Source organism: Ranitomeya variabilis, chromosome 8 (genome assembly GCF_051348905.1).
Source record: "Ranitomeya variabilis isolate aRanVar5 chromosome 8, aRanVar5.hap1, whole genome shotgun sequence".
Lineage (NCBI taxonomy): Eukaryota > Metazoa > Chordata > Amphibia > Anura > Dendrobatidae > Ranitomeya > Ranitomeya variabilis.
The window spans coordinates 91,177,677-91,202,927 of NC_135239.1; the positions used below are offsets into that span (position 1 = coordinate 91,177,677).

Here is a 25,251-nt window from a genome sequence, read left to right on the forward strand (position 1 = left end):
AAGCTCTAGGGAGGTGGTAACTGGTCTGACCGCAATCCTGATCCTAACCGAACACACTAAAGGTAGCCGGTGAACGTGCCTGAATTCCTAGATGTCTCGACGCAGCCTAAGAAACTAGCTACCCTTAGAGAGAAAGAAAGAAAGACCTCACTTGCCTCAGAGAAATACCCCCAAAGATATAGAAAGCCCCCAACAAATAATACAGGTAAGGGGAAAGGGGAAAATACAAACGTAGAAATGAAACAGATTCAGCAAATGAGGCCCGCTAATACTAGATAGCAGAAGACAGATAGGAAACTGTGCGGTCAGTAGAAAACCCTATACAAAATATCCACGCTGAGAATTCAAGAACCCCCACACCAACTAACGGTGTGAGGGGAGAAACTCAGCCCCCTAGAGCTACCAGCAAGCGAGGAAATCACATATTAGCAAGCTGGACAAGAACAGATAATAAACCAAAAAACATATTGAACACTGATGATCAAAAAATGAACAAACAGAAACTTAGCTTCTCTTGGAGAGACTGATAACGCAGGTAGTCAGGAGAGATCAAAATAGCACTGAATACATTGACAGCAGGCAACAACTGAAAGTCCAGGTGAGCTAAATAGGAAACCAACCAGCAGATAACGAGACAGCTGATCCCAACCACAGACCTGCAGAATGACAAAAAGAGCCACCAGAGGGAGCCCAAAGATAGCACTCACACAGTACCATTCGTGACCACAAGAGGGAGCCCAAAAACAGAGTTCACAACACTCCACCTCCTCATGACCCTCTTTAAAGGTGCATAGTGATAGGCCAGAATAATTACAAGGGAGGGTAAACAGTTCCTCGGAGTGGCCAGTGAAGACTTCATGATGCTGCTTTTCAACACACTGGAGCCTTTGTCTGACATTAAACTCACAACATCCTCACACTTGTCGGGATTCAACAGTGGTGTAGCATGCAGACAGAATTTTGACAGGAAGCTAAAATGAGATAGTCACCTTTTTGACTCAGAAACTTTCCCAGTATGCTGATTTCACTCTCCCTACGTTCACACTATGCTCTCACTACACTGTTACCACATGTAATGCGCGAGATGGCGTCGGCAGGGCTTAAATATCCCCCTATGACACTGTAAGGCCAGCCAATCACAGTAATGCCTCAACAAAGATGGTGACGGCATTACTGTGATTGGCAAGCAAGCCCAGCATGTTTTGCACTTTATTTGCAGCCAATAAACATGCTGGGCTTCCTTGCCAACTAGAAGAAAAAAAATGAACACTCCTATTTTTCACACAAAAATGTTGCTTTACGATTTCATTTTCAGAAGGGTAAAGGGAGAAAAATGACTACTTAATTTGTTGTGCAATTTCTCCTGAGCACAATGATATGTGGTGGAATACTAATGTTTGCGCACATGGCAAGGCTTAGAAGAGAAGGAGCACCATTTGACTTTCAGAGAGCAAAATTGGCTATAATATAGAGTGTACTCTATGTTGCATTTGTAGAGCCCCTGATATCCCTAAACAGTGGAAAATCCCCACACGTGACACCATTTTGGAAACTATATTCCTCAAGGAATGTATCTAGATGTACGGTGAGAACCTTGAATACATAGGTGCTTCACAGAATTTTATAACTTTGAGCCGTGAAAATAAAAAATACATTTTTTTCCCCACAGAAATCTTCCTTTCACCCCAATTTTTTAATTTTCACAAGAGTAACAGAAGAAAGTGGACTTTACACTTTGTTGAATTTCTCCAGAGTAAAATGCTACCCCAAACTACTGTTTGTTGAAAGGGTTGTCGATGACATAACAATTGCTGACTCGTCACAATATATGATTGGTGGGAGTTCAACACTCTCACAATCAGTTGAAACTGCTTCGGTAGTGGCCTGAACTAATTCTAGGTCCACTCTGAGCTTGTGGACACTGTTGAGTGCATACGTTCAGGAGATATGCGCCCAGCACTGCGCACTGTCAGAATAGATCCCAAAACATTCATCCACCATACAGACCCACTGTATTTTGACATATATCACATTGTATTCATTTATTTGCTGTGTCCTTCTGCATAGGAAAGTGCAGCTGCTGCATTTTTCTATACAGTTACATAAGTGAATGTCGGTTTTCCTTGGCTGAAGTGACATTACAGTATACACATGAAAAAATTTCCAGACTGTGAGGCAGTGACTGCTGTCACATGTGAGGGTCACTGTATGTTCCCCCCAGGATGTTCAAGGAGGCGTATCGAGGTCATGAGAGTGCATTGCAGTCACAGGCGCAGCAATGGTTGCAATGCAGACTAAAGTGAGTATAGGTCTTGGACATGCTGGTTGTCTAGGGCAGATTTAGGGAAAACCTGCTCTGGGCTTTTGTGTTCTGAAACAGGCTGCAAGATGGTAGTCGTGCAGTCCATTTCATTCTGGGCCAGGTATTCCATGTGGCTGAAGGCCACAGATTCAAGTTAAATACCCTACCGTATAGGGTTTGGGTGTGTCAAGTTCAAAGTCAATGTAAGTCTGGTGTTGGCAGGAGTACAGAGCAGGAGGCTCTGCAGAGCTCCACACTGTGTGAGGCAACACAGGCCAGTGGAGTCAAACTGTCAAGGCAGCTGAAAAGCCTGGCACCCACAGCGTACAGAGTGGCGCAGTCGCCCATGGCAACTGGCCTCAAGAGGTCGACTGCCGTGTTTAGTGACTGTAATCCAAAGGATATCTGCAAACCGGAGGTGGACTGTCTTGTTTCCGGGTGTGAACCAGAGGTGGACTGTCCTGTTTCCCGGCTGCGATCCGGAGGATAACATGTGCTATGTTTATATGAGTTGAACATTAAAGAGACATTTTGCTTTGAACTTTGCTCGGTCACTGCCTCATCACTGCATAGTGTGCTACCGCTGCACTACAAGACGTACACTGTAGGCTAGGTGAACAGATGCAGTATGCACCTAAGCTAAGTGATGTACAGGCTATATACAGCAACTCCAAACATTGCTTGGTGACTACTGCCTGAATACTGAAGTACATACACTTCAATGGAATATAAAGTTCAGTCCATGTCTATTAAGCAGTATGCAGGGCTGCTGTGTTCTGTCCATATATTGCTTAGGTTCGGCCACTGACAAAGCAGTTTTCAGCTGATTTGTGAGTGCGCTAGTGTCAGACCCCTATAGATCTCATATTAAAGAACTATCAAGTAGATAGATAATCAATAATTAGACCTAGAGAACCCCTTTAAGTGCATTCTCTCCTCTTCAGCAGTGCCAAATATGTTGATGTTAAGTGTGGTTTGGGCATTCAGCGGGGCTCCTAAGTAGGGGTCATTTGGCTTTCTGAGCTTGGATTTTACAGCATTGTTTTTTGGGACCAATGTTGCTTTTCCAAGCCTTTAAACTATTATGAACATGAACAACCTCTATTTTTCCATTTACAAAGAAAAGATCTGAGTAGGGGCTTATTTTTTACAGAGTGAGATCACGTTTTTATTGGTGCTATTTGGAGGTGCATGACATGTTTTTACTTGATTATTTTTTAGAAACATAATGAACAAATAAAAAGCAATTCATAGTTTCATAGTTATATATTGAGGGCAGACTTAAAGAAGTTGTCCATTACTTGGACAAACCCTTCTCTTTCCCCATGTTTGGCCCCGATAAAATAAAATAACTTATTATCATGTGCTGGCATCATTCCAGCAGTGTCATATAATATAAAGGCCCCCATATAGCCTTCCATATAATATCATGCGCCTCACATAGTCTTCCATATAATTTAATGGTCCCTCATAGCCCTCCATACATTATAATGGGCTCCTCATTCAACTCTATGTAATTTAATGACCCACACATGGCCCTCTATATAATATTATTGCCCCTATTTAGCCCTCCATATAATATTTAGAACCCCACATAGCCTTCCATATAAAATATTTGGCTCCACATTGCCTTCCATATAATACAATGGCCCCCACATTGCATTTCATATAATATAATGGCCCCCACATAGAGCCCATATAAGTTAATGGCCTTCACATAGCCCTCAATATAATATAATAGCCCCACTTAGCCGTTCCTATAAAATAATGGCCTCATATAACCTTCTATATAACATAACAGGCTCCACATAGCTTGCTATACAATATAATGGCTCCCACATAGCCCTACAAATAATAACATGAGCCCCACTTATCCTTCCATATAACACAATGGTCTCACATAGCCTTCCATATAATATAATGGCCCCACATATGCAGCCATATAACATAATGGCCCCACATAGTCATCTATATAATATAATGGCCTCAAATAGCTCTCCATGTAATGTAATGGCCCCATGTAGCCCTCCATCTATATATATACGGTAATTGTCTAAGGGTTTTTCCGTCTGTCTGTCTGTCTGTCTGTCTGTCTGTCTGTCCTGGAAATCCCGCGTCTCTGATTGGTCGAGGCCGCCAGGCCTCGACCAATCAGCGACGGGCACAGTATCGACGTAGATGTCATAATGGTTGCCATGGCGACGATGATGTCATAAAGGTTGCTTCGACCAATCAGCGACGGGCACAGTCTGCCACGAATTCGCCTCGACCAATCAGCGACGGGCACAGTATCGATGTAGATGTCATAATGGTTGCCATGGCGACGATGATGTCATAAAGGTCACCTCGACCAATCAGCAACGGGCACAGTCTGCCGCAAACTCTGGAATCATCATTGTCCATATACTACGGGGACATGCATATTCTAGAATACCCGATGCGTTAGAATCGGGCCACAATCTAGTATAATATAATAGGCAAAGTATAATGTGCCTCGTATATAATGTAATGGACCCCACATAGCCCTGCATATAATATAATGTGCCCCTCAAAGCCCTCCATATAATGTAATGGCACACATAGCCTTCCATATAATATTTTGATTCCCACATAGCTTTCTATATAATATAATGACCTCCACATAGACCTCCATATAATATAATGAGCCCCACATAGCCTTTCTATATAATATAATGGCCCCCACATAGCCCTCTACATAATGTAATGACCCCGTAGAGCCACAGTATAATATAATGGGCCCTACATTATCCTCCATATAATGTGATAGTATCTACATAGCCCTCCATATAGCATAATGGGTACAGTATATTAAGCCCCACATTGCCTTCCATATGTGATATTCACATAGCCCTTGTTATGGTATATATTAGAACTTTGCTTTGATTATTATTTAGACAATTAAATTCATCTATACAGTTTTGATAATTTTAATTTTAGTATTAGCTAAATAAGTGTTTTTCATAAAAGCAATAACAGGTGTATTTGTGTCAAGTTTTCTTTGTTACAGAAGACATAGAAAGCTGGATAGAACTAGTTTCAAGGAATTTATCAGTTTCCATAACTTACGACTGTTATTGTCAATTAAAATACTTTCTTTTTCCCAAATAAAATTTAATTTTCCTTAGGTAATGTAAAGCCATACCCCTTTTCATATTTTTGTAGCTGCAATACAAATTTGTGACTGGGCATATGAGATGAGACAAGGGGCATACACTAACAGGCACTCGTTGAGTGCCCTTGTCTACGATTGAATGTAATGGCCTCCATATAATATAATGGGCCTCATATTACCCTCCATATAATGTAATATGCTCCACATAGCCCTCTATATAATAAAATGGGTATAGTATAATTGGTCCAACATTGCCTTCCATATAATGTAATAGTTCACATAACCCTCAATAAAATGTAATGGCCACACATAGCCCTTTATATTATAATGGACTCCATAATGTTCTCATTGATTACAAAAATAAAGAAAGAAAATACTTACCTCTCCCTGTAACCCTTTTGCTCCCATCTCCTCAGTGGGTCTTCACATTGCTCGGCAAAGTAGGCGTGTTGTAGGGACATCATCGCACCCATTGCTTTGAGACATTAGATGCAGAGGAAAAATGATGGAGGAGGAAGCGTCACGTGGTCTGCCCCTGTTGGTTGTACACCACTGGTACAAAAGCTACAAGGGTTGACGATCCATACCACAATCATAACATGAATGCTGGGTCATTTCTCTCTACCTAGGCATGGTCTTTCCTTTTTGCAACTTAACTGCATAAGACAAACAGATATCCAACAGATACAAGGGAGATTTAAGTTTTGTGGTCAGCTGTTCATATTATAAGGGTGTAAAAAGGGATCAGCAGTTCTGAGTTATGATGGTGGCACTTAGTATTTTTTGTGGTAGCTCATCTATGGGACATTGCCTCTTGGAAAAATGTGTCCCCCTAAAATGTTCCCATACACCAAAAAAGAGACAACCATACATACAGTAGATGTGGATTTTAACCTCTAAGCGAGTTGCTCTGGTAAAACATGCTGCAAAAAGAGCAGTATTAGGGGTACTGTTGACAACGTGGCTGCAGCCCAAAGGTAATAGAAAATACAGTAGGGAAAAAAAGGATTTAGTCAGCCACCAATTGTGCAAGTTCTCCTGCTTAAAAAGATGAGAGAGGCCTGTAATTGACATCATAGATAGACCACAGCTATGAGAGTCAAAATGAGGAAACAAGTCCAGAAAATTACCTCGTCTGACTTGGCAAGATTTATTTTTCAAATTATGGTGGAAAATAAGTATTTGGTGACCTAAAAACATGCAAGATGTCTGGCTCTCACAGACCTGTAACTTCTTCTTTAAGAGGCTACTCTGTCCTCCACTAATTATCTGTAGTAATGGCACCTGATTTAACTTGTTATCAGTATTAAAAACACATGTCCACAACCTCAAACAGTCACACTCCAAACTCCACTATGGTGATGAACAAAGAGCTGCCAAAGGACATCAGAAACACAATTGTAGCCCTGCACCAGGCTGGGAAGACTGAATCTGCAATAGGCAAGCAGCTTGGTGTAATGAAATCAACTGAGTGAGCAATAGTAATAAAATGGAAGACATAAAAGACCACTGATAATCTGCCTCGATCTGGGGCTCCACACAAGATCTTAACCAGTGGGGTCAAAATGATCACAATAGCTGTGAGCAAAACTCCCAGAACCACACAGGGGGACTTAGCGAATGACCTGCATAGAGCTGGGACCACCGTAACAAAGGCAACCATCAGTAACACACTACACTGCCATTTACTCAGATCCTGCAATCCAGTTGCATCCCCCTGCTTAAGCCAGTACATGTCTGGGCCCATATGAAGTTTGCTAAAGAGCATTTGGATTCTGCAGAAGAGTATTGGGAAAATGTCTTATGGTCTGATGAAACCAAAGTAGAACTGTTTGGTAGAAACAAAACTCGTGTTTGGAGGAGACAGAATGCTGAGTTGCATCCAAAGAACACCATACCTACTGTGAAGCATAGGGGTGGCAACATCATGCTGTTTCTCTGCAAAGGGACCAGGATGACTGAACTCTGTACATGAAAGAATGAATGGAACCATGTATCATGAAATTTTGAGTGCAAACACCTCCTTCCATCAGCAAGGGCATTGAAGATAAAACATGGATGGTTCTTTCAGCATGATAATGATCCCAAGCACACCGCCAGGGCAATGAAGGAGTGGCTTCGTAAGAAGCATATGAAGGTCCTGTAGTGGCCTAGCCAGTCTCCAGATCTCAATCCCATAGAAAACCTTTGGAGGGAGTTGAAAGTCTGTGTTGCCCTGCAACAGGCCCAAAAAATCACTGCTCTATAGGAGATCTACATGGAGGAATGGGCCAACATACCACCAACAGTGTGACAGTGTATGCCGACCTTGTGAAGACTTACAGAATATGTTTGACCTCTGTCATTGCCAACAAAGGATATATAACAAAATATTGAGATCTTACTTTTGTTAATAACCAAATACTTATTTTCCACCATAATTTGAAAAATAAATCTTGCCAAATCAGACAAGGTGATTTTCTGGATTTGTTTTCTCAATTTTGACTCTCATAGCTGTGGTCTACCTATGATGTAAATTACAGGTCTCTCTTATCTTTTTAAGTGGGAGAACTTGCACATAATACAGAACTCAGCATAATTAAAAAAAAAAAAAATTTGGAGACTTATCTATCACAAAGATGTTCCCCAGACCACAGAATAGTGTAGGAGTAAGAATTGTGAACAAACAAGCAACATTTTCAAATGCTTTTCTGTAATACAGCTGTGTAATACAGCTCTGGCAAAAATTAAGAGACCACTGTAAAATGTTCAATTCGTCTGATTTTTCTCTTTATAGGTATATTTTTGAGTAAAATGTAAATTATTCATTTATTCTATAAGGGTATGTGCACATGTTGCGGATTTGGCTGCTGACCCACAGTGGATTTGGCCCTGCGGATCCACAGCAATTTTCCATGCGGTGTAGAGTACATGTAAACCTATGGAAAACAAAATCCACAGTGCACATGCTGAGGAATATTCCGGAGGAAACGCTGCGTTTTATTTTCCGCAGCATGTAAATTCTTTGTGCGGATTCTGCAGCGTTTTACACCTGTTACTTAATAGGAATCCGCAGGTGTAAAAACGCAGGTGAATTCCACACAAAAACTGCACTAAATCCGCAGTAAATCCGCGGAGACTCTGCAGGTAAAACGCAGGGCGTTTTACCTGCGCATTTTCCAGAATCTGCTCGGAAAAATCCGTAATGGAATCTGCAACATGTGCACAAACCCTAAACTTCTGACAACATGTCTCTGAATTTCCAAGCAATACATTTTGTATTTTTTTTCTGATAAGGAGATATGGTCAAAATTTAAAAAAAAAACAGTGCTTTCAGACCTCAAATAATGCAAAGAAAACAGGTTCATAATCATTTAGAAACAACAATACTAATGTTTTAACTCAGAAAGCGTTCAGAAATCAATATTTTGTGGAATAACCATGATTTGTAATCACAGCTTTCATGCATCTTGGCATGCTTTCCACCAGCCTTTTACACTGCTGCTGGCACAAAAATGTAAGCAGTTCTTCTTTGTTTGATGGCTTGTGACTATCCATCATCCTCTTGATTACATTCCAGAGGTTTTCAATAGGGTTAAGGCCTTGAGATTGGGCTGCCCATGACAGGGTTTTGATTTGGTTGTCTCTCAACTTTTGCCAGAGCTATATTTCAATGTTTTTAATAAATAAAGGGGGACCAATAATGTGTGTAAAGCGGTTTGGAATTAATTACTTAAAATAAATAAAAAAAAAAAATACATAATACAAATAAATAAAAAAATAAATACATTAACCATAGTCAACCAGTAAAAAGAATCTTTGTTGTATGGAACAGCACTTACTTCTGCACACTGGTAGATTGATCCATACTGTGTTCTCACATTTTGCTTCACCTGTCAAAGATGGTTCCAGGGAATAATCCTTGTTACATGAATATGTAACTTTGTCACCGGATGCATAAGTATTTTTAGCTTGTCCATTAATTCTAGCATTCTGAACAGTAGGTGGTTGATTGCAGGCTGTTACTAGAATAAAAATAAGCATAAATGATTAAGTACGGTAAGTAGACAAATACTTTCGCAAAATCTGGCTGTTTCAATCACTATCATGCAAACTGAAGTTTGACTTTGAGATTATTTTACAAAGTTACACAAACACACACATGCACACACACACACACACACACACACACACACACACACACACACACACACACACACACACACACACTGTCATAGAAAATATTAAAAGCTCTAGGCCTTCAACCCCCTCTTCCTCTCTGTTGTGCAGTAGGACAATAGCTCGCAATCTGAGCTGACAGTTGAGTCTTCTAGAGAAAGGCTCCTACAGTAGACAAAGAAGTTAACTATCCTAATTAAAATGTATGTAGCGCCTTTTGAAGTAAAGGTACCTTCACACTAAACGATATCGCTAGCGATCCGTGACATTGCAGCGCCCTGGCTAGCGATATCGTTTAGTTTGACACGCAGCAGCGATCAGGATCCTGCTGTGATGTCGCTGGTCGTTGAATAAAGTTCAGAACTTTATTTGGTCGTCAGATCGGCGTTTATCGTCAGGTTTGACACCAAAAGCAACGATACCAGCGATGTTTTACGCTGGTGACCAGGGTAAATATCGGGTTACTAAGCGCAGGGCCGCGCTTAGTAACCCGATGTTTACCCTGGTTACCAGCGTAAAAGTAAAAAAAACAAACAGTACATACTCACCTTCGCGTCCCCTGCCGTCCGCTTCCTGCTCTGACTGAGCGCTGGCCCTAAAGTGAAAGTAAAAGCACAGCGGTGACGTCACCGCTCTGCTGTTAGGGCTGGCGCTCACACAGTGCAGGGAAGCGGACGCCGGGGGACGCGCAGGTGAGTATGTACTGTTTGTTTTTTTTACTTTTAGGATGGTAACCAGGGTAAACATCGGGTTACTAAGCGCGGCCCTGTGCTTAGCAACCCGATGTTTACCCTGGTTACCCGGGAACCTCGGCATCGTTGGTCGCTGGAGAGCGGTCTGTGTGACAGCTCTCCAGCGATCAAACAGCGACGCTGCAGCGATCTGCATCGTTGTCGCTATCGCTGCAGCGTCGCTTAATGTGAAGGTACCTTAAGAGATCCTGGCCATACTAGCAAGGATGTCTATTGTGCGTGGACAAAGAGTTACAGATTGGAAAAATAGTTAAGACAGGAAAAGGCTTTCTAGGTTTTGAGAAGATTAAAATGAATATCTCACATCCTTTAGAGATAGCTATTGCTCTTCACAGGTGCTTATTCCTTTCATCCAATCATCTTTGCCAGACGCATGGGCACTGGAAAAAATTATGAATATTGGGGATTGTATAAATCCGATAGTGATGGGAAAAACCTTTTTGACTTCAGGGTTAATCGGGGAAGAATATGCATGTTTTTTCATAACTGTTACACTTGCCTATAAGCCTCACATCCATAGTGACCATATAAGCAGGGCCGGCTCCAGGTTTTTGAGGGCCCCGGGCGAAAGAGTCTCAGTGGGCCCCCCCCCCTTTAACACATACCACGATTCATGATGCCCAGATACAGCAGAGAAATATAGGTATAGTACAATGCCAGATTTCACTTCTTACATGAGTGAAAGCTATTGTAAATTCTGCAGTGTATATATACAGGACAGGAGGAGTGGTACTGTGCGGTGTATATATACAGGAGGAGTGGTACTGTGCAGTGTAAATATACAGGAGGAGTGGTACTGTGCAGTGTATATATACAGGAGGAGTGATGGTACTGTGCAGTGTATATATACAGGAGGAGCGGTACTGTGCAGTGTATATATACAGGACAGGAGAAGCGGTACTGTGCAGTGTATATATACAGGACAGGAGGAGCGGTACTGTGCAGTGTATATATACAGGAGGAGGGTACTGTGCAGTGTATATATACAGGACAGGAGGAGTGGTACTGTGCAGTGTATATATACAGGACAGGAGGAGTGGTACTGTACAGTGTATATATACAGGGGAGTGATGGTACTGTGCAGTGTATATATACAGGAGGAGTGGTACTGTGCAGTGTATATATACAGGAGGAGCGGTACTGTGCAGTGTAAATATACAGGAGGAGTAGTACTGTGCAGTGTATATATACAGGACAGGAGGAGTGGTACTGTACAGTGTATATATACAGGGGAGTGATGGTACTGTGCAGTGTATATATACAGGACAGGAGAAGCGGTACTGTGCAGTGTATATATACAGGACAGGAGGAGCGGTACTGTGCAGTGTATATATACAGGAGGAGGGTACTGTGCAGTGTATATATACAGGACAGGAGGAGTGGTACTGTGCAGTGTATATATACAGGACAGGAGGAGTGGTACTGTGCAGTGTATATATACAGGAGGAGCGGTACTGTGCAGTGTAAATATACAGGAGGAGTGGTACTGTGCAGTGTATATATACAGGAGGAGCGGTACTGTGCAGTGTATATATACAGGAGGAGTGGTACTGTGCAGTGTATATATACAGGAGGAGTGGTACTGTACAGTGTATATATACAGGAGGAGTGGTACTGTACAGTGTATATATACAGGAGGAGTGGTACTGTACAGTGTATATATACAGGAGGAGTGGTACTGTACAGTGTATATATACAGGAGGAGTGGTACTGTACAGTGTATATATACAGGAGGAGTGGTACTGTGCAGTGTATATATACAGGAGGAGTGGTACTGTACAGTGTATATATACAGGAGGAGTGGTACTGTACAGTGTATATATACAGGAGGAGTGGTACTGTACAGTGTATATATACAGGAGGAGTGGTACTGTACAGTGTATATATACAGGAGGAGTGGTACTGTGCAGTGTATATATACAGGAGGAGTGGTACTGTGCAGTGTATATATACAGGAGGAGTGGTACTGTACAGTGTATATATACAGGACAGGAGGAGTGGTACTGTGCAGTGTATATATACAGGACAGGAGGAGTGGTACTGTACAGTGTATATATACAGGGGAGTGATGGTACTGTGCAGTGTATATATACAGGAGGAGTGGTACTGTGCAGTGTATATATACAGGAGGAGCGGTACTGTGCAGTGTAAATATACAGGAGGAGTAGTACTGTGCAGTGTATATATACAGGTACTGTGCAGTGTAAATATACAGGAGGAGTAGTACTGTGCAGTGTATATATACAGGACAGGAGGAGTGGTACTGTACAGTGTATATATACAGGGGAGTGATGGTACTGTGCAGTGTATATATACAGGAGGAGTGGTACTGTGCAGTGTATATATATAGGAGGAGCGGTACTGTGCAGTGTAAATATACAGGAGGAGTGGTACTGTGCAGTGTATATATACAGGAGGAGTGGTACTGTACAGTGTATATATACAGGAGGAGTGGTACTGTACAGTGTATATATACAGGAGGAGTGGTACTGTACAGTGTATATATACAGGAGGAGTGGTACTGTACAGTGTATATATACAGGAGGAGTGGTACTGTACAGTGTATATATACAGGAGGAGTGGTACTGTACAGTGTATATATACAGGAGGAGTGGTACTGTGCAGTGTATATATACAGGAGGAGTGGTACTGTGCAGTGTATATATACAGGAGGAGTGGTACTGTACAGTGTATATATACAGGAGGAGTGGTACTGTACAGTGTATATATACAGGAGGAGTGGTACTGTACAGTGTATATATACAGGAGGAGTGGTACTGTACAGTGTATATATACAGGAGGAGTGGTACTGTACAGTGTATATATACAGGAGGAGTGGTACTGTACAGTGTATATATACAGGAGGAGTGGTACTGTGCAGTGTATATATACAGGAGGAGTGGTACTGTACAGTGTATATATACAGGAGGAGTGGTACTGTACAGTGTATATATACAGGAGAAGTGGTACTGTACAGTGTATATATACAGGAGGAGTGGTACTGTGCAGTGTATATATACAGGAGGAGTGGTACTGTGCAGTGTATATATACAGGAGGAGTGGTACTGTACAGTGTATATATACAGGAGGAGTGGTACTGTGCAGTGTATATACTTCAACAGCCGCCCAGCCCAGGCCCCCAGCACCTGTCCTGTATATATATTATATACACTGTATCTATACAGGCTGTGCTGGGCGGCTGCTGTAGTATCTATATATATATATATATATATATATATATATATCAGCTGCAGCCGCCCAGCCCATGGCCGCCCCAGGTCACCTAGTCCCAGACTGTCAGAACATACAGCAATATAGCATTGCACTCACTCAGGTGCTGGTAGGAGCTCCGTCTCCTCCGATAAGTTCAGCAGTGCACACAGCCAGGAGATTCAGAGCAGGAGAACTCTCCGCCCACAATGTCACGCTGGCTGTGTCCAGTTAACCCCTATGTGTGCCTGGCCCTGCACTGACAGTGAGAAGATGCTTGTGCCAGCGCAAATTGAAAGGGTAGAAAGGGTTAAAGCAGCCAGATGGCTCTATGACTGTGTGAGTGGGCCCCCCTGTCTCGTCAGGGCCCCGGCACTTGCCCTGGTAGGCCGGGTGCTGCCGCCGGCCCTGCATATAAGTGTCAAAAGTCATATCATGTTTTAACTCTGGGGAAAGGTAAAATCATGATAAAAAAATTATGGCAGCGATCTCAAACTTCTGAGATCATCCAGAGAGAGGTTATCCCATAAACTGAGAATTTCATAAATTCTTGAAGAGCTGAGAACAACCTACAACAACAACCCAGCCAAGGAGAGGTTATCACGGGAGGGGATGGGTGGTGTAACTCAGGTGCTGATAAAAAATCAAGCTGAATTATGATCTGTGTTCCTGTAGAGAGATATGCAGCGCCCCAGAGTCCTGGTCGTTGCAGTACTGTGGCTCCGCCACTATGGGAAGCTATGGCACGTCTGAAGGAGTTCATCTGATCAGGTATCACAGACACCAATACATTTCACAGCCGGGCCTCCGGGGGGAGCTAAGGGTTCTATTCACTAGGCCACTCCCCACCATAGTGGGTAAACTGGGGGTCAGGCAGGAAGTTAGTTAAAAAGCTGACTGGGTTGGAACCAGGCAACACCTTGTGGCAGAGGGTGTTGTGGGGGAAGATACAGTAGGGTCTCTGTCAGGGGTGGGATCCTGACAGAGGCTTGGCAACTTGAACGAACGTAACGGGACCGCGCCTGCACAGTATAGCGGCGGTGCCCAAGGAGGGATCAGAAGCGAGATAGATTGTGCTGAGTGAGAAACGAGATCAAAGCGATAGGAGAATGCCAGTAGGAGTCGTGCTGTAAGACCGAGGCAACATCCTACTGAGGCGCACAACCGGTGGCCGGAACGCCGAGAGAGTATCATAACATTCAGCTTCAAGCAATACTCTAAACAGCGGCAGGACAGTCAGTCTCAGGCGGGCTGTCTAACTCAAATCACCTATGAAGTCTTGGGGGGCAACTTGTGGAGAGGGGCGTCTCTAGGGTCCCGGAAGAGCTCCGAGCCTACCCGTCAAAAGGGTGCCGTTCCTACCCGAACCTCAGGGAGGGACGGAGGATTAGCAGAACATCATCTAGTCGAGTTGTGAGGGAACTTAAGAAACAGACACAACAGTTGTGGGGTACTTTCCGTAAGCACAGCAGGGAAGGACTGCAACACATAGCGCTAGGGGGAAGGCACAGACTTCCTCCTGTGAAGAGAACTCTGGAAGTGCCATTGGACCGGCCGGACTTGCGCAGCCTGGTGAACCGTATTCTGGACTGAGGACTCAGAGATCTTCAGTAAAGAGGTAAAGAGACTGCAACCTGGTGTCCTCGTTATTTACTGCGACCTGCACCTCACAACTGCACCGTTACACCACCGCTTATTGCACCGGACGTCCCCCACTGACAGACAGGGCCACGGACCGGGTCTAGCTACCGTGACAACCCCAGAACTGAACAGAGACTCTCAGAGGCCCGGCTCCGGGTACCCCTCGGCCCTGCGGCGGTGTGGGGGCGCTCCAACTTGGCGTCACGAACAGGATCTACATAAGCCTGAAGAATCAGGTCATGTGTGCCTTGGAACTGTGATTTATTGTGCTTGGACTGTACTTTATTACAAAGACTGTGTGCTGCGCCACTTGCCGCCAAAATCCGCCGCCATTGCAGCGCTGAGGAGAGCGCAGGAAGAGAAGAGGGGCGTGGAGTGGGCGTAGGCAAGCTGGAGAGCGCGAAAAACAATGGCCACCCAGTCTAAATATTTCTGCACTGTAAGGACGTGTCCGTCAGCAGCAGAGATCTGCCTCCTAATCCTCAATGGGGGGCGGAGATCGAGAAAACGACACCGCCCACGAAGGAGAGAGCGGGAAAAGGACCAGGAAGTGACCCACGTGGAGGACGCCATGGCCAGCAGCTCTGAGGCCGAAAGCGGGGTGGAAGCGGACGTCTCCCCTGACTACCCGGATGAGCGCGCCAGCCAGTTCTCCATGGATAACACCGGATTCCTGAGAGCCGAGATGGAGGATCTAATTGACCAGCTCCTCCAACTGAATGTGAGGGCCCGGGCTCCACACCCGGTGGTGCCGGCAGAGAGTTCCCGGACATCGGAGCTCTCGCCGAAAGAACCAGCGGGACCTGGCACGGAAAAAGAACTTGCACCGGCCGGTGAGTCCGCCGATCCTGTCCCGCCAGCGGAGGGTGTGTTAGTGGGCCCCGTTGCAGCACCCCCTGCCCCTGGGACTCATAAGCTCCAACGCCTGTTGCTCTGGGAGGAGGCTACGGGCATGGAGCACCGTATGAAGGCCCCGATCGCGCCAATAACCCTGTCCTGCGAGGCCCGCGCGGAGCGCACGGTATACCGCTGGGTGAACCCAGGACCTGACCTCATGGGATTCCCCGGGGTGAAGACACGGGAAGGGGAGATGGTGCAGGCCCTGAGCTGGGGGGCATACCAGGCCCAGCTGGAACAGCGGTGGAAGGAGAAGGACGAGGCGTACCAGGCCGGGCTGGAGGCTTGCCATCAAAAAGACCTGGCAGTAAAGGATCGGGCCCACAAGGACCCCACCGCTCACCAGGCCCCGCGCAGGCAGGGCATCGTCACCACCTTTAAGCTCCAAGGAGGCTGGGGCTTCATTAAAGAGCCGGGGCGGTTTTTTCAACCGCCGGGACGTGGAGTCGCACCTCAGAGAGGGTCACCCTGATCGAGACCTCTACCCGGGGGACAGCGTCATCTACACCAGGCATTTTGGGGAGAAGGGGTGGTTTGCTTTGAACGTGCGCAGGGAGAAGCTGGCCCCTGTAGCCAAAGTGCCACCGTGTGACCGACCTGTGGCCACCCTGGTCACCCCCACCTGTACGCTGGTGGAGACCCTGACCTGCAGTCTTGCCACCACCACCACCGCTGCAGTGGCCAAGGAGGCGCTTCCTCAAGTGACCGGTGTCCTTGCTGTGCCAGCACAGAAAACGGTGGGGACGCAGACTCTCATCACTGCGCACGACCTGGTTGTGCAGAAGACCCGAACCCATGGGGTGTACCTGGCAGCGGGAGTGAACCTGGAACTTGAACTACCTGGATTGCAGGGGTTCACCCGCCAGGTGGCGCCTCGTGGGGGATTACTGAAAGATGAATAGGTACTGAAAAGAGAATACCGCAAAAATGTAAATAGTTCTTCCTTTAACTGTTTGTTTACCGTTTGCTGCTAAACCCGTCCAGGGTTAATTCTTTATGGATCCCTTTGTTGACCCGGGATCCCTATTGTTGTTTTTGATTGTTTTTCTAAGTTTTTGCATGAGTTTTAAAAACTGCCGTAATCATGAACAGTGCGTGATAAAAACTTTTTTTTTGTAAATAGTTGCACCTTCTTAAAGGCGCTTCCTACTGGTTTAACTTAGAAAGAGACTCTTTGCGAAGATACCGCACCGGAGCCTTTGCTGAGAATGGACTGGTAGTCTGAGAAGACGTACTACCTCAGAAAGACTTGATCCTCTCTTAAAGGGGATGCCAAAAGTGTACTTATGAGTGATACTGTTTTAGAACAGTAATGTGATGACAATGCTTAAAGAGAAAATGATGATGTTTACATGTAGAAGTTATATGTATTGAACTGGTTAACTGTAGAAGAAATGTTGATAATGTTGATAGAAAACGGGGATAGAAGGTAAACCCTGAGTCCTCCGCGGAAAGCTAGTTTATTGAAAGAAAGAGTTAATAATGTGTTACCGAGGACAGAAAGTGAACCCGTAGGGGTTAGGTAGTGAGTCCTCCTAGGAGCCATCTGAAGAAGGCTCAGTAGTCCTAAACTGAAAGAATGTTATGTTCTATACTGTGTATAGTAGTGGAAAAGACAGAAGGCTCGGGCGAAAGGAGCGGTCCTGTAAGAAAGGAGAGGCAGTAGGTCTGGTGCCGTTAGGACAGGCGGTCCTGCAGATTTAAAGAAGGAGAATGAAAAAGTTAAGTTACCTTATAATGTGATTATAGGAAGGTCTTTAGTGGATACAGAGTGTATGTCCTTAAAGGCAACGTTAAAGTACTGTTTAACAATTTTTGCACTTAGTAGAATACCCGGTTGGGTAAGAAGGATTATTTATAGCATGCTTCTATGTTATTTAACCATGTTTGTAACGTTTAAGTGTCCTTACCTCCCATAAAGGGAAGCCTGTTCAAGTATACTTACTGTTATTGCACTCAACAAAACTGTATGTCTTTTTGCTAACTTGTATTGTTGTTTTCTTCCCAGTCCCGGAGTACTGTGTTTAACCAGGGGGGAGTGCAGCGCCCCAGAGTCCTGGTCATTGCAGTACTGTGGCTCTGCCACTATGGGGAGCTATGGCACGTCTGATGGCACCGAAGGAGTTCATCTGATCAGGTATCACAGACACCAATACATTTCACAGCCGGGCCTCCGGGGGGAGCTAAGGGTTCTATTCACTAGGCCACTCCCCACCATAGTGGGTAAACTGGGGGTCAGGCAGGAAGTTAGTTAAAAAGCTGACTGGGTTGGAACCAGGCAACACCTTGTGGCAGAGGGTGTTGTGGGGGAAGATACAGTAGGGTCTCTGTCAGGGGTGGGATCCTGACAGAGGCTTGGCAACTTGAACAAATGTAACGGGACCGCGCCTGCACAGTATAGCGGCGGTGCCCAAGGAGGGATCAGAAGCGAGATAGAACGCCGAGAGAGTATCATAACATTCAGCTTCAAGCAATACTCTAAACAGCGGCAGGACAGTCAGTCTCAGGCGGGCTGTCTAACTCAAATCACCTATGAAGTCTTGGGGGGCAACTTGTGGAGTGGGGCGTCTCTAGGGTCCCGGAAGAGCTCCGAGCCTACCCGTCAAACGGGTGCCGTTCCTACCCGAACCTCAGGGAGGGACGGAGGATTAGCAGAACATCATCTAGTCGAGTTGTGAGGGAACTTAAGAAACAGACACAACAGTTGTGGGGTACTTTCCGTAAGCACAGCAGGGAAGGACTGCAACACATAGCGCTAGGGGGAAGGCACAGATTTCCTCCTGTGAAGAGAACTCTGGAAGTGCCATTGGACCGGCCGGACTTGCGCAGCCTGGTGAACCGTATTCTGGACTGAGGACTCAGAGATCTTCAGTAAAGAGGTAAAGAGACTGCAACCTGGTGTCCTTGTTATTTACTGCGACCTGCACCTCACAACTGCACCGTTACACCACCGCTTATTGCACCGGACGTCCCCCACTGACAGACAGGGCCACGGACCGGGTCTAGCCACCGTGACAACCCCAGAACTGAACAGAGACTCTCAGAGGCCCGGCTCCGGGTACCCCTCGGCCCTGCGGCGGTGTGGGGGCGCTCCAGATACACCTTGTGTATGCATGAATCACAATCCCTGTGAATTCTCCAAGTGAAGTGCTCTCATTCGACTAAGTTGACTCAACTCTGTGAGGGGCATAGTAAGTTCTTTTGTTAATTCCTTTTAATTTCTGTAAGTTTAAATGCTGTATTGTTGTGTCCCCTTTGTAAAATCTTTTGTATATTTTTTATAAACACTGCCCCGTTTTGGATTAAATATGAAATTTAATAATTCTTCTCCTTATGTTCTGTAAACTGCGCCTCAAAGCCATATGCTACCTATGAGGCATCCTGTCAGCCTGTAAAAATGTTTGGTGGTGGCAGCTAATAATATTTATTGGGTTATTGTAGATAGCGATGAGCGAATTTGTTTGAAAAACAATCGCCACATATAAAATCAGCACAAATATGGCACATTTTGATCAGAAATATGAGCAAAATTTTACTAAATCAGAAAAATTTGGTAATAAGTGCAGGAAAATATTTGCCACTAAAGTATTTTCAGCACTTTGGCTATGATAATGGTGGTGTATGATGAGGTTGGAGCACGTATTTGATGAGGGTAGGGGGTGGGAACAGCACAGAGGAGTGGTGTGCTTGTAAACTGTAATTTTATTTTTCTTCTAACTATGTGTGCACATTGCAGCTAGCCAATCAGGGCTCAGGAAACACCCACAATGTCCTGACACAATGGCTTATGTCATTGGCTGCTGAAACCACATGTTGCTCCCCATATAAAAAGCAAACATCTTGTTTTTGCGCCATTTTGACATTGTAACAACACAGATAGGCTGCTCCTGATGCTGACACTGTTTGCTGCTAGATTTTAGGTAGTTAGCTAGGAAGTTGCTTATTATTCAGATAGTTTAGCTAGCTAATGTCCTGTGTGGCTGTGAAATCGACCTTCCAGCAGATTTTTTTTGCCATTACTGAGGTCCACAGACAAAAATAGTGGGGCACATTTCATACAAGTGTGTTGTGCACTGCTTCTATTGTGCTCCATGCACTAGAAAACCTTTTCAAATCTTATTTTTTCACTTGCAAAATGTGATACAGCTAGACATGCCACCTTGTCATTTAGTGGTGTGGTGACATTGTTCAGTGATTAGAGCTGCTGGCTATGAAAACATATGTTTTTTGGCAGTTGCTTCTGTGATTCAGCATGCCATATCTCACCTTGTTATTTAGCGGTGGAGAAATTCAACTGTCTGCATAGCTTATGCAGATTAAAGCAAAAAACAAAATATATTGCTAAATGTGATGCAGCCCACCATATCCAACATTTTAACTTTATGGCGGTGAAGTGAAACTGTCTGCAGAGCTCATGCACATTAAAAATATATATTTTTCTATTTCTAAATGTGATACAGCCCACCATATCTCACTTTGTAATATTGTGGGGGTGAAATTGTTATGTATGTTGAGCTATTGTATAGTAAAACGTCTGTTTTTTGGCAGTTGCTAACGTAACTCAGAAAACCAAGTATCACCTTGTCATTTAGTGGCGGTAAAATTGAACTGTCTGCACAGCTCAGTAATATGCAGTTTTGCATATTAAAAAAAAAAATTCTGTTGCTAATTGTGATACAGCCCACCATACCCCACGTTGAAATTTTGTGGCGGCAAAAGGAAGCTGCCTGCAGAGCTCATACACATTGAAAAAAAATTCTGTTGCTAAATTTGATATAGCCAGCCATACCACACTTTGTAATTTCGTGGCAGTGAAATTGTTGCGTGTGCAGAGCTATTGCACATAAAAGAAATTGCTTTTACGAACTTGATACAGCAGGCTAGATCCCAGTTTGAAATTGTTTGAAGAATATCTTCTAGGTTATACAGGCCTCATCCGCACTAAAGTCAAATGTGTTCAGTTATTAACTTTGTACATTAGGGGAGGTCTCACTTTGAAATTGTTTGCAGGATCTAGTCTATGTTTTACAGGCCTAAACCACAGGCTCCAAACATTTCTTCTATAACTAAAGTCAAACAGTAGGGGAGATCTTACTTTGAAATTGTTTGGAGCATCTAGTCTATCTTATACAATGCTCATCCACTCAAAAAAACATTTGTTCTGTTAATAATGTTCTACAGTAGGGTAGATCTCACTTTTAAATTGTTTAAAGCATATTTTCTTTGTCATATAGGCCTCATCGAAACTCAAACAATTCATTCTTCTGTAACTAACGTGATTCAGCACACCATATATCACATTCTCATTTAGTGGTGCTCAAATTCAGCTGTGTGCAGAGGTAGTGCAGAGTAAAAAATCTAATTTTTAGTTGCTAATACTTTGCTCTTACCACACTATCTGAGCAACATGACTGCAAAAAAGCAAGGTTGTAGTGGAAATGGGATTAGGCTTGGAGTTCAAGGTGTATGTGGTGTAGGTGGCAATGTTTGTGACAGCACTAGTGAACCAACAATGTCACATCATATCAAAAGACAATTGACAACCTTTGTTGCTGGATGTTGTAGTTTTTTTTGTGTTGCATTGTTCTCACATAATTGCAGTCTGTGTATCTTTAGTGGGGCTTCTGTGCCTGCAGTTGCTGCTGTTGCAGATGTTAACACAAATTTGTGGAAATGTGAACAGCTTGGGTGTCCATCTCCAGAGTTGTCTGTAATGGAAAACATGTTGGTCCCTATAATACTATTTCTATTGTGGTTAAACTGATGCCACTTTCGTGGTGTCTGATACTAATTTTTAAAAATGTGAACACTCCTGATTGGGTGTCCATCTCCTGGGTTGGGTGTAGTGAAAGACCTTGAAGTCCCAATTATGCTAGTTCTACTGTGGTGAAACTGATTCCACTTTGTTGGTGTCTGCCACTACACTGTGTTTAGGAGTGATAAGGTTAGATTTTTTTTGTTTGTCATTTAAACTCATTGATGGTGAAGTGTGTCAGGGCTCTTTATATCACTGAAAGCAATTTCAGATACCTGTGCACATTAGTTTGGCCGGTGTGTCCAATTAAAGGCAAGACTACTTAAGAAGGCTGTTCCACATTATCAAGCAGCCTACATTTTTTGCCAAAGTGGGAAAGAAAAAGGATGTGTCGGCTGCTGAGAAGCAACAAATTGTGGAGTATTTAGGTCAAGGCATGACTACAATCAGGATTGCCAAGACACTTCATCGTGATCATCGCACAATCAAGAAGTATGTAGCTAATTCCCAGCACACATGTGTGCGTGCTGATAAGGAAAAATTGAGGACTCTTTCCAACAGGCAATTGCGTAAGTTTGAAAGAGCAGCTGCAAAAATGCCTTGTCATAGCAGCAGACAAGTTTTTGAAGCTGCTGGTGCCTCCAACGTCCCCAGAACAACAAGATGCAGGGTCCTTCAGAGGTTTGCAGCTGTGCGTAAGCCATCCTGTCGACCACCTCTATCCACTATACACAAGCAGAAACGGCTCCAGTGGGCCAAACGATACATGAAGACTGACTTCCAAAGTGTTTTGTTCACCGATGAGTGCCATGCAATGCTCGATGGTCCAGATGGATGGAGTGGAGGATGGCTGGTTGATGGACACCCCATGAAAACACGGCTAAGGCGCCAACAAGGAGGAGGTGGAGTAATGTTTTGGGCTGGAATCATGGGGAGAGAGATTGTCGGCCCCTTTATGATCCCTGAAGGGGTAAAGATGAACTCCATAATCTATGTGGAGTTTCTAAAACTGCCATGGTTCAAGAGGAAGAACCGTGCTTTCCGCAGCAAGATCATTTTCATGCATGATAATGCACCATCTCATGCTGCAAAAAACACATCTGCATCTCTGGCTGCTATGGGCATAAAAGAGGACAAACTTATGGTGTGGCAACCATCTTTCCCTGACCTCAACCCCATTGAGAACCTCTGGAGCATCACCAAAAGGAGTGTCTATGATGCCGGGAGGCAGTTCAAATGTAAGCAGCAGCTCTAGGAGGGTATTCTGTCTACATGCAAAACAATTGAAGCATAAACCATCCAAAAACTGACAAATTCAATGGACGAGAGAGTTCAGAAGCTTCTTTCCAACAAGGGGTCCTATGTGCAAATGTAACATCACCTAGAATAAAGTTTTCACCTGAAAACTGTTTGATTTCATTTTGTAATAAGCTGATAATGCTTATAACTTCACAATTGACCATTTTTTTGTTCAAAGTAAAAAAAAAAAATTGAAAACTCTGCTGTGCATAATAATTTAGAACATGCATTTTGAGTGTTTATTTTTTTTTTTTAAAGATACTGTTTTCATAGTCAGTTTGTTCCAAAACATTGCAATTATACTAGAATAGTAGATGACTGGAAAATAACAATGACTGCAATTTAGATATGTAATTTAGAGAAAATATGAGGAAATATTATTTGCATAATAATTTGGAACACAGTGTAATTTCTGGAAATGTGAACACCCTGGTTGGATGTCCAACTATCCATCTGCTAGGTTGGGTGTAGTGAAAGGCTTGTCGGTCACTATTATACTATTTATACTGTGGCAAAATTGATGTCACTTTGTTGGTGTCTGCCACTATTTTATGGAAATGTGAATACTACTGGTTGGGTGTCCAACTATCCATCTGCTGGGTTGGGTGTAGTAGAAGAGTTGTCGGTCTCTATTATACTATTTCTAGTGTGGTGAAATTGATGCCACTTTGTTGGTGTCTGCCACTAATTTCTATAGAGTGATGTGGAGTTATTGGTGCTATATAAGCGATATAAAAATACTAATAAATAGAAAATGTTAGGATTGTAACATGAGTAGTTGACTCCAGGATGGAGGACTTCCGGTCTCTGAGGCCTACTGCCTCAGTTAACATGCATTAAGGAGACCTAACCAGGAGTGTTAACATTTCCCAAAATTATTGGCAGACACCAACAAAGTGGCATTAATTTCACCACTGTAGCAATAATAGAATAGGGACCAACAGGTCTTTCACTGCACCCAATCCAGCAGATGGACACCCTGAAAGGATTGTTCACATTGAGACTATGTGCCCACGTTGTGTTTTTTTAAGTGTTTTTGCCATGATTTTCCTCTGCGGAAACGCTTAAAAAACACTTACAAACAGCATCCCATTACTAGCCAATGGAAAAACCGAGGACCAGCTGACGGTACTGGAACCCGGTCACTGCCGCGCTGCCCGAGATCCCACCCCGCAGTGTCTTCTGATTTATTCATACTGCGGGGCTTGGATTCATGGGTATGTGCTGTGCATATCTTCGCCTCTCACTCATCTCCTTCCGCCTTCTTCAGAATGTGCAGCGTCAGCTGATCCCTAAGTGCATGCCACGGCGATTAGGGATCAGCTGACTCTGTACAACCTGAAGAAGGCGGAGGGAGATGAGTGAGAGGCGAAGATATGCACTGCGCATGCCCATGAATCCCAGCCCCGCAGTGTCAATAAATCAGAAGACACTGCGGGGTGGAATCTCGGGCAGCGCGGCCACACAAGTGCAGTTAGCCTGACATCAAATGATGTCAGAAGACGGGCAGCGCTAACTGCACATGGCCAAGGGATAACATAACAGCGCAGGCTCCGGGACAGATTCAATCAACGCTCAAGAGGCAGCGAACAGCGCCAAGGGGGTATGAATGACAGCTGTGCCGCGTCTGATTAGGAAGGAAAGTCCCGCCTCCGGGACTTTCACGGTATGAGGGAAAACATTTTATAAGTGCTTAGCTCAGCGTGTGCAAGGAGCATAACTAAAAGAGCCACCTTTTCCTTGTGCAGCATTAGTGCTGCACAAGTGGCTCTTTTAGTTACAAGTGCCTGGGAGGGACAGGTTTCCTTTAATTTCGGTAGTGGTGTGAGTGTGGAGGGAGCAGGAGAAATTGCCAGATACACAGCAGGGGATCAGCTGGCGTTACTGAACCCCAATAACACTGGAGCAGGTGTTGACTGTGCAGACAGCACTTCCGAGCCCCAACTGGTGGTGTTGGATCCCAGGGATTACAGGAGAAACAGAGTGTAGGCCGAGGCCTAATTGGAGCAAGTTTCAAATCTGTAGTAGTGTGAGTGTGGAGGTAGCAGGAGCAATTGCTGGATACACAGCTGGGGATCAGCTGACGTTACTGAACCCCAATAAC

The 25,251-nt window shown here is 44.2% G+C and overlaps 1 protein-coding gene across 3 annotated transcripts in view; it reads right to left on the reverse strand.

The window, feature by feature from the left end:
• Positions 1-25,251, reverse strand: part of LOC143787636 (complement factor H-related protein 4-like) — a 533,302-nt gene that overhangs the window by 136,670 nt on the left and 371,381 nt on the right. For all 3 annotated transcript variants that reach the window (XM_077276561.1, XM_077276560.1, XM_077276559.1), the window contains exon 6: positions 9,257-9,439. In XM_077276561.1, the coding sequence (XP_077132676.1) occupies positions 9,257-9,439 (183 nt within the window). The remainder of the gene's footprint in view (positions 1-9,256; positions 9,440-25,251) is intronic.